The sequence below is a fragment of the Microtus ochrogaster genome, chromosome 5 (assembly GCF_000317375.1).
Source record: "Microtus ochrogaster isolate Prairie Vole_2 chromosome 5, MicOch1.0, whole genome shotgun sequence".
In the NCBI taxonomy this organism is placed as follows: Eukaryota; Metazoa; Chordata; class Mammalia; order Rodentia; family Cricetidae; genus Microtus; species Microtus ochrogaster.
Genome location: NC_022012.1, coordinates 72,279,849 through 72,292,927, shown reverse-complemented (window position 1 = coordinate 72,292,927; position 13,079 = coordinate 72,279,849). Strand labels below are relative to the sequence as shown.

Below are 13,079 nucleotides of genomic sequence, written 5' to 3'. Positions count from 1 at the left end.
GGTTTTTCTGTGTAACAGCTCTGGCTGTCCTGGAACTTCCTTTGTAGACCAGGTCGTTCTTGAACTCACAGAGATCCACCTTTCTTTGCCTCCTGAGTGCTGGGATTAAAGGCGTACACCACCACTGCCTGGCTTGATATGGATATACTTTCTTTTGACTTAGTTCAAAGTTAAAAAACAGAACAACTACGCCTATCTTATTTATTTTTTTGAGACAGGGTATCATTAAATAGCCCTGATTATCCTATGTAGATATGGCTGGCTGGCTTTGAACTCATGAAGATCCATCTCACACTGCTCCTAAATGCTGGAATTAAAAGCGTGCACCTGGCATTACTGACTGATTGTGCACGTGCTAGAGAATGCTCACACATGCTCATGTGGAAGTCAAGGAATGACTTGCAGGAGTTGGTTCTCTCCTTCTACTGTGGGATCCAGGGGTTGAACTCGGGATGCCAGGCTTAGTGGCAAGCACCTTGACCTGCTGTGCCTTCTTGTTAGCCCCAGAGGTTTCAAGGTTTGTTTTTTTTTTTTTTAAGTTGTTATTTAAAAAGGTACCAGAACTGGTAACCAGAAATATACTGTGAAACCAGATGATCTCTTCTTAAATTCCTTCAAATATGGAACTAAGAAATGAAGCAAGGGAGGCTGGAGAGATGGCTCAGTGGTTAAGAGCACTGGCTGCTCTGCCAAAGGTCCTGAGTCCAATTCCCAGCAACCACATGGTGACTCACAACCATCTGTAATGAGATCTGTGCCCTCTTCTGGCTTGCAGGCAGAGTACTAAGAATACTGTAATACACAAATCAATCTATCTATCTATCTATCTATCTATCTATCTATCTATCTATCTATCTATCTATCTATCTATCTATCTATCTATTTTTTAAAAAAAGAAATGAAGCAAGGACTCCTTTACCATCTTCCCCAGGATTTCAACTGAGGTACATCTTCCTGCCTGGCCCATCCTGATTCTGAAATTCTCTTCTAACAGTTTTCTGCTTCTCTTCCCTATTGTTCCACACTGGGAAACCTTCAGACACTTTAAGAGGCTTAGGAGAAGACACCTGCAGCCATTTGTGGACAATCATGGAGTCTCAGAGCCGAGGAGCAAGCGTGGGCTTTGGAGTTGGACAAGCTTATGTTCAGACCAGGCCTTATTGGTTACTGGTGTGAATAGAGAAACCACCAGAACCTCGTCTCTCCACTATAAGGCTGGGACAACGCCTGTCTCTGAGGACCGATATACAGACCAAATAAAAAACACAGGTGAACCATCTCACCCAAGGCCCAGAATGCAGTAGGCACTCGTTTAGTGTCAATTCTGTGCTGATTGTCCTATACTCTTTTAAAAAATTTGGTCAGGTAATATGGTATTTCAGAAGTATGGAAGAGATAGTTCTTGTACCTTAGGACTAACTCCTCTGATTATGTTCCTAAAAGAAATGTAGTAAGCAAGCAAACAAACAAACAACAACAACAACAACAAACTGGGTTGAAGGAGTTTATGGGTTACATTGTGACCAGTCCCAAACACACCTGTGTACAGATAACATCACATTATATACTCAACTGATGAGCCAATCATTTTGAGTATTATTTCATACATATCTCTCCCCCATTTTCTTCCTCTGGTAATTTTTTTTAAAAAAAACTATGTATGTATGTATGTACATATGTAAGTAAGTGTGTGTGTATGTGTGTGTGGCAGGGGTGGGGGGTGGTAATGCGAATTTAAGTGCAGGTACCAATAGAGACCAGAAGAGGGTGTTAGATCTCCTGGAGATCTAATAAGTAGTTGTGAGCTGCCCAGTGTGGATGCTGGGAACTGAATTCAGAGTCTCTGCAAGAGCCCTATGTACTACTCTTAATCGCTGGCCATCTCTCCAGACCCTCTGGTTATCTTTTAGATTTGTTTTACATTTATGAATAATGCTCTATGATTCCAGTTCCTCTGTTATTCTCATTCTCTCTCACAAAGACTGAAAAGGTTGTAGCCAAAATGATGCGGTATCAGTTTATAGACCAGGACAATGCTGAGCAGTGTGTAATTAGATTTAAAAAAACACAGTTAATCAAGAGGTTTTTAATAAAAATACTAAGATACCTTGAACTTGATAGGAACTAAACAGTGGTGGTGGAAACACACACACACACACGTATTTATGTATACATATATATACATATGGGAGAAACTGAAAATGAGTGAAAAATAAGTCTTAATAATTCCAGGAAATCACAAGAGTCCTGGGAAGGTTGAGGGAAGAGGCACCTTTTGCTTCCTAACTCAGCCAGTGGGCAGGGCGTCTAACCTAGTGTATCTTCTGGAATCAACCAAGGCACTCTGAGTCCAAATATTTCTCTGCTCTCTGAGCCTTGCCTCAGTTTACTTGCCTATGAAACGAGTGTAATAGTCTTTCCCCTACAGAGTTGTGGTGGGCTTATATAAGCGAATCATAGAAAAGGGCCCAAATAACATTACTTAGGTGAAATCTTAATATCATATTTTAAAAAAATTCCCAAGTGGTATCATTTTTGTCTGAAATAGTGCTCTAAGACCACTAGTTGAATCATGGTTATGGCTCATTTTGTGACTTGCTAACTAATCCACAGACCTTGTTAAATTATTACTCTGTTGTGGACAAAAGGCCATGAATGTGAGTTAAAAGGAAGGTAGGGTTATTCATACTTTAACATGGCCATCACCCATGTTAAAAAAAAAAGCTGGCATGATATCACATTCCTATAATCCTAACACTGGGGAGGCAGAAGCAGGAGGATCCCTGAAGCTCCTTGGCCAGCCAGTCTAGCCAAATTGGTAAAGCCCATGCTTGGTGAAAGACCCTGTCTCAATGAGATGGGAGAGGGACAGACAGATAGCCACATATTGCATTCACAGGTACACACACAGTCACATGTGCATGCACATGCACGCACAGACACAGACAGACAGACAGACAGACAGACAGACACCCCTCCTCCTGAGGGGAGATAAGGAGTCCAGAGTCCCTGAAGACATTAAAGAAGGTCACGAAGCTCCCTAGGCTACACATCCTGGTACCCCACTCAAGGGCTGTCTAGGTGCTGTGTCTGCTTCCAACCATAAGGATGATCAGCAGGAGGGAAATTCTCAAGGGAAAACAAGATAGTTGGTGTAAATTAAAGAAGCATATGCCTGTAACCCCAGCACTTGGGAGGTTGATGCAGTAGGATAGCAAGTGCCAGGCTATGTGATAAGACTTACATGATATATATCTATATGCTAATATAGATAGGATTGAAAATTCTGCAGTTCTATTGAGAAAATGTGAGTCCACTGCCCTGACATGTTTAAACATCTTTTTAACAAAGAAAAAATATTAGTTCTTTTAGAATTTTGTACAATGAGTTTTGGCCAAAGTGTAGAAGACGCAAACAAATTTGTGGTGATGCAGAGCAGGTCGTCGGCTGCCTGGACAATCTGAAGGCGAGACGTAAATCTATTCCTTCAGTATGGTCCTGCTTTCCTAGGCCCAGAAATCTGTGCTGCTGCCTTCTGTCTTGTGCCTCACTAAAGCTGAGGGGAGTTACAGGTGTGGGAACTTGAAACACTTGAATCATCAAACTGCAATGGCTGAAGACGTCTTCAGCTGAGAGAAGAGCCCTCCAGGTAGACAGAGTGCGCCGCTTCCAGGAACAGATGGCTCTTTAAGGCAGAGCGCACTGCCGAGGTTAAGGTGTCTTAGCTCTAGACAGCCAGGAGGAGACTTGCTCTATTTTTAATTCTGTGATTAAGTCAACACAATTTCTGATATCAGGACACAGAGAGACCCTGAGTAAAGTTCTGCCAGAGAAGTGAAGGTTAACCCTGTCCGAGATCTTGGGCTACAACGGCATGGCACTGGGAGGCTGGTGCCTGCACCCTGCCCTGTAGAGCAGATGCTCCAGCATGAAGCTGTGCACAGCAAATGCAGAAGGCTGATGCACTCCATGGGCACTGAGGAGCTTCCTAGAGCAGCCATGATGGCTCTGCCTAAACCAGAGCCTGTGTATGCTGAGAGTTAAATAGAGCATTAGAAAAAGGCAGAAGTGGGGTTCTAGGCAGGGGCTCTGGCTCTCAATTTGGTATCTCCTTATAAACAGTTTGAGAGACAGTCTGTGTGTTTGTGTTTCTTTGATGGTGTGTGTGTGCATATATACCGTTAAGGTATACAAAAACTCTTATTTATTTATATTTTTGTGTTTGGGTTTCTGTGTTAATATGTATGATGTGCATGTGGGTGCTTGCCAGAGAAGAAGAGGCCTGCTCAGCATAGTCCTAACCTCATGAGAGATGCTAGCAGGATGCTGGAAAGGGGGTGTGCCTGAGGGAAGGAGGGTCTTCACCTATGTCAGTCACAAAGACATATAGTTCTGCTTCGCCCTGCCCACACCCCTCCTTACCACCAAGACGTGTTCCAGAAGGTCCAAGTAGCCCAGAGTACATTCAGTGCCGTACCGCAACGCTCTGGTTCGTACCTCTTCGCTGACATCAGGGTAGAAGGATGCTTGCTAGACACAGATTGAGAGAGGGAGCGGGGAGGAGAGAAGATAATGTTGGCATCTTAAACCAAGAAGAGCTGCTTGTGAGTTCCCAGCGCAGCAGAGCTGGCCACCCTGGTCTCTGAGGCGGAAGACCTTGCCAGCGGCCTCCCTGAAGACCTTCACCCCCCATTCTCTAGGTGGGAAAGGAATCTCTCCCTCCATCCTCACGCCTCTGCAGCAGGTCCTTTGACAGTCTGTAGGCTGGCTTCCTGGGGACACATGACAGAAACACTGGAGTCTGGGACCTTCTGTCCTTTCACCCCCTTCTTCATGCACTAAAGCATCCAGGAAGATTCACAGCTACTGTTTCCAGCAGGGGCACTATTATGGCATCTCTGTGTCCCCAGACTAATGAAGACCATGTTCCCACTGAGCCTCCCAAGTTACAGTCACAGGGCACTCTCTGTGACCAGAGCCCTTAGGTTCCTTCAGTTCGCAGCTCCCCGCTACCCCCAGGCTCTGTAAAGAAGCATCTCACATTATACAAATGCAGAGATAAGCAAGCCAGAGCCCTGGGTAACAGCCTCTCAGGCTTTTCCTTGTACCGTGACCTGCCACCTCCAGTTATCCATGGCAAATTGTCTCAGGCAGCATTCTGACTTGCAGGGCTGCGGGAGAAAATGCACCCTGGAAACTTCATCTCTTATTTGCTACATCAGGAAACCCGATCCCCTTAATTCTTCTTGGACAGTTTCCACTCCGGAAAGCACTTGGGAGGCTACAGAAAGGCACAAAACAACACTCCCAATAAACCAGCAGGCACCACAAAGGCACGACACATGACAGAGCCAGTCTCTCTGTGGCAGGCCTGTCATCTCAGCCACCTGGGGAAGCTCAGGACCCCAAGTTTAAGAGCTGCCTGGGCTATGGAGTGAGTCCAAGGCTACAGTTTGGGCAAATGAGTGAGCTTCTGGTTCAAAATCAAGGAAAAATGGGACTGTGGTTATAACTTGGTGGCAGAGTGTTTGGGTACCATTCATGGGTCCTTAGGCTACGTCTACAGGAACACAGAAAAAGTCAAGACGTAAGGGGGGCTGACTAGTTTTGGTTTTACAGTTCATCTCCTTTCAGAGATGAGCAGTGTGGGTGGCAAGACTGTGTACCCTTCCTTAGGGAACATGGCAAGCAGCTACCATTGAGGAGACCAGTCAGACTGACTGAGGGCTAACAAACCTCAGAGGCAGAAACCAGGGGTGGTGGGTGGGGATGTGGGTAAGGAGGGTGCCCTCAGCCGTGTCCACAGCCGTGCTCTTAAAATGCCCCATTTCATTATCTCCATGTTTCCTCTAAATGTGAAATACAGAGCTGTGCACTACTGTGGGTCATGTGACACTGGTCATGGTGCTACAATGCAGTGGCTTCGCCAGAGCAGGTGACCGGGTTGCCAAGAAGGGTTGGGGGAAGAACATTCTTGCTAACTGTGGTGGCTCTGTAACTTGGCAGAACCTTTGGGAGAACAATCTGGCAATAATGAAAAGGTTATACAATTTGATCCCCTAATACCACTTCTGGGAGTCTTCCTGAGCAAATAATCCAAAGCCCAGATAAATCAAATAAACACAAAGATGTTTCTTATAGCGAAATCGTAGGTGAGTTGGCAGTGGGCCTGCCTCACACGCATGAGCTAGCGCCCCATAAACCAGCTGTGGTGGGGTATGCCTGGAAGCAGAGAGCTAAGGAGAGGCAGGAAGGTTGTAAGTTCAAGGTCATCTTTAGCTACATAGTGACCAGCCTGGGATACATGAGACCCAATCTCAAAAATAAAACAATAAAGCTTACAGCAATAAACACTGTAGGCAACCTATCTGACCAAAGGGGAAGGCAGTACTGGCTGATAGAAGTCATTAGCCAAACAGTCAGAAAGACCAGAGCAACACAGGAATGGCCACCTCGTGCCAACAATAACCAGAAATAAAGAAATCTAACAAAAATGTAGGCACACGAAAGCAGACCACACAGAAACTCACCCAGGTGAAGACACCAGGGACTGTTAAGGCCAGGCAGTGTGGGACATGCCTCACCTCACATTCGCCTGGCTCCCCACTCAGGCCCAGAAGTCATGCTCCAACAGAGCAACTAGGTTCATTGGTGTGACTTCAAAATTTTTTGCTTAGAAAAAAAAAAAAATTCCTGTGTGTTGGAGCTGGAGAGATGGCTTAACAGTTAAGAGCACTGGCTGCTCTTCCAGAGGACAGGGGTTCAATTCCCAGTATCCACATGGCAGCTCACAACTATCTAACTCCTAGAATGAACACCCTCACCTGGGCTCAGTGGGCACCAGGCAGATATGCAGTACACAGACATACATTCAAGCAAACACATCAATATACAGAAAAATAATTAATAAAAAATATCGTGTGTGTGGAGGTCAAAGGGCAACCTCGGGTGTCATTCTTCGGATGCTATCCACCATCCACCTGCCTCTGATCCTGATTGCTAGGATTAAAGGTGTGTGCCAACATGCCTAGGCCCACTTTAGCCTGAGAACCCCAAGGATCTACCTGTCTCTGCCTTCCTGCCACTGGGATTATAAGCAGTCGCCTGGCTTAACTCATGACTTTAATGCTCTAGGCATCTTAAACACTCATCCAATCACCTTATCTCAGCTATTACTTCCTCTTGGGTACAGATTCTGTGTCTGGAGGCACAGACACGTACACCGCTGCATCATGCTACACACAAGTCACTTTGGAACCTTGTCTTCGTTGCTGGAGTCCCTTTCTCTACCACCATGATTGGGCTGAATGCCCACTGAAGCTGCCTCAACTGTTCAAGAAACCTCACAGCTGCACTGTCAGTCGTTGGTTCTGTGATCTCGGCCCATTTCTTGTGCTCCCCGATAGTCTGTGCATACGCATGCGGGCGATGTCCCGAGGAGCTCAGGCAGCACACCGCTGGCTGGCACCCATACCAGCATCTGCTCCACGCAATCTCACAAACACTGAGGCAAAAGGGACTTTATAATTACAATAGGAATCAAGTGTGATGGGCTTCTCTTTAACAATTAATAACTAATATATATGATTAGATTTATAAATCATGTCAGTTCACAGGGCAACAACAGGATATTCAAAAGGAGCCCCAGCAAGGACCCAGTATTGATGGTGTAGCAGAAACCAGAGGGCTAGCCCCGGACCAGTGACTCTGAAGGAAGACTTGCAAGTGTAACTGTATGGACAGAAGGACATTCTGGATATACTGTGGAACTCAATGTGTCATGCTATAGCTTCTGTGATGAGATTTTTGTTTCTTTTTAAAAATTTTCTCTTAAATTTTATTCTATTTTATTTTGGAGGGGAGGGTACAAGGGCATAGGGGAGGTACGAAGGGATGAGGAATGAGTGAGATTGAGAGGCATGGTATGAAAGACACAAAGAATAAATAAAGTCAAAAATAAATAAGTAAATAAATCATGCCAGTTTGCATCTGCTATTGGTGCTTTAGAATCTGCTTACGTGGTTCTGGTGATAAAACTCAGGTTTCCATGGTTGCAAGCAAGCACTTTATTCCTTGAGCCCCACTCCACCCCCACCCCTAGAGACGTTTTTCTTGACCCACCATTTAGCAGGTTGGTTTTCTGTATTTGTCTTATTGCATGATGCCCTTTTTCTGGAGGGAGGTGAGGAATGCAGCTGCCTCCAAAGGAACTGTCAGCATCATTGCCATCATCTTATTACTATTGGTTTTTGCAGTGTGTATGGGTGGGTGATTTGCCTGCAGGTATGTCTGTGTACCACATGTATGCAGTGCCTTTGGAGCCCAGAGAGGGCAGCTGATCTTCTTAGAGCTGCCATATGGGTACTAGGATGGAAACCGGGTCCTCTGGAAGAGCAGCAAGTACTGTTAACCTCTGAGCCATCATCTCTCCAGACCCTAATGTTTGCTTGTTTGTTATCTTGAGGCAGGAGGGTCTTGTTATGTAGCCTAGGTTGGCTTCTGACTTGCAATAATCCTCCAGCCTCCTCCTCCTCCTCGCACTAGGATTACAGGTGAGGTGGGAGTTAACCCTGCCAGGTGTAAACTGTACTCTCTGCATGCTGGTCTACCACAAAGTTTAAGGTGTGCAGCTGCTCCCTGCTCATACTCCAGCTCACCTCCTTCACCAGGACACTGAATGAGTCATTTTCAACAGGAAACTATCCATCATCCATCCACAACAATGCCCAGGTCCTTACCTTGCAAGCTGTCAACATATCTGAGACGGCCTTCCTGCTCAGATTGGCGGTTGCAATCACGTCTTCCTGTCTACATGAATTCCCAGCTGCCACAGCTTTGGCTGTTGCCATGGTGATGCCTTTCGTCATTCTGATTGATTCTTCGGGTGATGATGTCTTCTCAGGTATGTCTTTTGACTGGAACACCTTGAAGTCAGAAACAGAAGAGGCAAACAAAACAAAACAAAACAAAACAAAAAACAAAACCAAAAGTCAAAATGGAAAGGACAAACATAACTTACTCTTTTCCACCTGGTGCAATTAGTGTCTGGGAACCAAGCTAACAATTGGAAGAGACTGTCACATGACAGGAAATTAGAAACCTAATTAAGGACAGTAGAGTGGGTCACACACAGACATTTGACATTCGTGGAAAGAATATGGTGAACAGGAGGTTTCTAAAGGGCAAACTCATCCATTTGCAAACATCACTACTCCATATTTATATACTGTGTTCCTCAATCCCAGTGTGGGCTCTAGGGCAGGATTAACCTGAAGACATCACTTTGGATGATCTCCTGCCCACCTTGCACAGGTATGAGTTTATGGAGTGAAACAAATTATCCTATAACTCTGTTTCACAAAGACAGCTGCAGGGCTATGCAGGTGTTCAAGACAGTGACTCCGATTTATACACACACTTTAAAAAGCTGCAGTGAATTCATGCTAGCCAAGGCAAGCTGCTTCTGCTTCACACACACCCGGTCCTTTTTCTTTACCATGAATGATTAGTCCTGTGACTGTGTGCTGCATGAGTATCTGTCCCTGTGGGAGAGGGGCTGCCTGTTTTCAGACCTGAGTAAGAGGGGAACCCATACAACATTCTTGCCATGTGACAACCAGCCAAACATCACTGCTCCTTAGAAACGGCAATGACAATTAAATAACTCAAGACAGCCAGTCCCGTGTCCAGACCCAGGTACCACAGTGGGATGGTGGTTACACATAGAGTTCTCTAAACTACTGTGGTCTTCACGGCAGAGGCTCTGTGGAGAACACTCTGGGTGAATTAATTCACCTTCATTTGTTTCCATTTTTCATGTGTGTGGGGGGCAGTGTGCATGTTTGTGTGTATGCATGTTTTGCCTGTGTATGGGCACATATGTGCACGTGTATGTGTAGGCCTGAGGTTAATGTCAGGAATCAACATCATCCATTCTTCCACTTTATTAATTGAGGCAGGGTCCCTCAGTCAAACCCAGAGCTCACTGATATGGTTAGTTTTGCTAGTTTGCTTGCTCTGGGGATTCCCTGTCCCATCTTTCCTGACCAGAATTGCAGATGGGCCACAGTATTTATGTGGGTTTCTATGGAGCCAAACTCCTGTCTTCACGCTTGTATCTGGGTGTTTTAACTATTGAGTGGTCTTCCCATCCTTCCAAATGAGAAAATGTGGATGAATTCTAAGCCACTCTCATATACTCACAATGACCAAGCATCTGTAATGTCCCAGGACAGTCTATTTTCTGTAGCTTCCCTTCCACTGCCACCATGGGTACCTACAGCTGTCTGAACCTGTATCCAGTTCTCAGGCAGGAACACGGCCATCCTGTGCAGCCACTCTAAGGTACCTAGATGATGTAGGATTCCCCTCTGTATGCTGTGAACATGTTTTATTACCATTGGTTGATAAGGAAGCTGCTTTGGCCTATGGCAGGGTAGAGTCAATCAAGGCAGATGCCATGTAGCTGCCAAAGGAGACAGATGCTGGAACCTTACTGGTAGGCTACAGTCTTGTGGTGATACACAGATTAATCGAAATGTGGTAATTTAAGATGTAAGGGCTAGCTAGGAATACGCCTAAGCTATTGCCCAAACGATATAGTTTCTGTGTGATTATTCGGGTCTGGGCAGTTGGGAAATGAATGAGCAGCCTTCCTTTACAAAATGGTGCCCACCGTCTGGGGCATGGATCCATATAAGACCTAAGAAAAAGCTTAAGAAAAAAAAAAAGAGGGCTTCTAGACCCATAAAAACGGGGGGCAAGTGCAGCTTCTTGGTAGCTGCATATTTTCAGATAGGCTCTGTTTGCTGGTGGTGAGTAGAGATGTGGCTCCTTTAAGAGAAGGCTTCCTGACTCAGGATTAGCAGCAAAAACTGGGACTCCTTTAAGAGACATGTAGAGAGACCCCGCCTTTTGGGGCGGGACAGCCTCGGGCGAATGTTTTTACTAATTAATTGGGACGCGCAGACTGGAGCCCTTCCTGTTTCCGGTTTACGGTGGATCGCTGAACTCCGGGTGTGTGAGTGTGCTTATATATTAAAATTGTATCTTCTTGTACCCACTGGCCTGGATTAATTAAATTCGCCTTCCTGGTTCATGCTGGTGGCATGAATGGCTAGGGTTCTTTTGGAGCATGGCGCAAGTTACTTGGTGGTAGCATGGGCCACCTCTTCCCAGAGTTGAGGTGGTGAGCATGGTTCCCACCTGGCAGTTCCAGAGCTGGCAGTGGACTACCTCTGCCATGTTAAAAGCCTGAAAGGTGGAGTCAGCATCCAGGGCCACCATGACCACACTGCTTACCATTTTAAAATGATCTTTGTCAGAAAAGGATTTCGGACACACAATAGGACAGATTCAGACATAACAGACCTCTAAGTGAGGATAGTATGCTTTAAAAAATGTACGTAGGCTTGAGAGACAAAGGAAAAAGAGTACAGACAGTTATAAAAAGAAGTAAATGGTTTTTAAAAATAAAACAAAGTTTTTCAAGAGACAGTAAAAGTAATATAAAAGAGTACAAACAGACATAGATAAAAGTAATAAAGATAATAAATATTAAAATGTAATAGAAAAAAGTCATGTAAAGATGGAAAATACACAGAAAGTTTAGATTATGTATACTATTGTGGTTTCTTTAAATTTTTTGACTGTTAATGAGTTAACTACAGAAAGACACTTGATAGTGGGGGCTGTTAAGTTAAACCAACATATATATCTTAAAGGTATCTTGACTTCAAAATTTGAGTCTAAGGATATGTTACTTTGAAAAAGAGGTTCTCCTTTTGTTTCTACTGAGGATGAAAACCCGTGGATTTCTCCAGAGTAATTTGGTTTGATCGAACAAGACCCCCATCCTCAAAAGGTCTCCATAAACCCTAAAAATACTTCACCCAACAAACAGCAGGAAGCAGTTTGGAGAAAACTATGCCCAATTCCCAAAATGATTGTTTATAAATGTTTGTTTTCATTTAAATGGGGATATGATATAGAGATTAATACTTTGCATAGATATTGATTTTGGTCTATTGATACAGATTTAAGGTCGATTTTGTTACACTGTGCATATATATTTCTGCTCTTGGTTAAGGCATTGTATTTGTGCAGCTCATTTAAAAATGTAATGTATAATTAAAAATTATAGATTAACAGGTAGTCATTTATAATAGTCAAACCTGTAGTCATGTTAGTTAGGTTTTCTAGATGTACAGAGCTACATTTCAGATGTATAGATATTCTTCAAACCTTTCAAAGACCTACAGAATACAGCATTTAAAATGTTTTAAGAACTTAGACTTTTCTTGACAGTGAGACATATCTGCTTCTGGAAGCACCAATACTTAAGAGATGTTGGGCATTGAAGAAACTCGTTATGAAATTTGCCTTCAATGTGAAAGGCTAGCCATTTGGGCAAGAAACTTTCCTTGCCTGAACTGCTTGGCAGTAAGCTGGACACAGTATACTGGCAGTATATACTGGACATGCAGGACCCACAGAAAAATGACTGCTGAGCTTGTCAAAAGAAAGTGAGATTACTTCTTCATGAAAGAGCCTGCCAGACATTCTGAAGGACACAGAAGAATGTGACTGACAAACTGCCAATATAGGTGGAACAGTCTTTAAAATTTCCTGCTCCATGGAAAAGTCTACAAGGTACTATGGGTTTGCAGGCTGAAGATGGGTACCCAACGTTACAGAAGAACTTTGGGTGACTGTTCAGTCAGTGAGATGTCTCTGTCAATTCTAGAGTTTTGGAAGTTGCTTACAATGTACTTCCTGTTTACTTAGGTAATATATCCTGGCATCATTGATGGAATTAAAGACAGATAGTTATAGTTTTCATTAGTTATGATAAAGGATAAATTAGATATAAAACTTTAGACACAAAGATAGGATAGATGATAAAAGTATTTTCCTTAATTTGCCAGGGGTAAATGGACTAAATATTATACCATAATTCTTGCTTGATAACTGTTTTGTATATGTAATTTTACTATGTTAAAGTTAAAAATCTTCCTTTTTATTTAGACAGAAAAGGGGAGATGATGTGGGATTTCCTCTGTAGGCTGTGAATATGTTTT

The 13,079-nt window shown here is 43.9% G+C and overlaps 1 protein-coding gene across 1 annotated transcript in view; it reads right to left on the bottom strand.

Annotated features, from left to right (window-relative positions):
- Tln2 (talin 2) overlaps window positions 1-13,079 on the bottom strand; it is a 473,598-nt gene that overhangs the window by 25,968 nt on the left and 434,551 nt on the right. The window contains exons 43-44 of the mRNA XM_026779102.1: window positions 8,739-8,924; window positions 4,423-4,530 (exon numbers count right to left, since the gene is read on the bottom strand). Of these exons, the coding sequence (XP_026634903.1) occupies window positions 4,423-4,530; window positions 8,739-8,924 (294 nt within the window). The remainder of the gene's footprint in view (window positions 1-4,422; window positions 4,531-8,738; window positions 8,925-13,079) is intronic.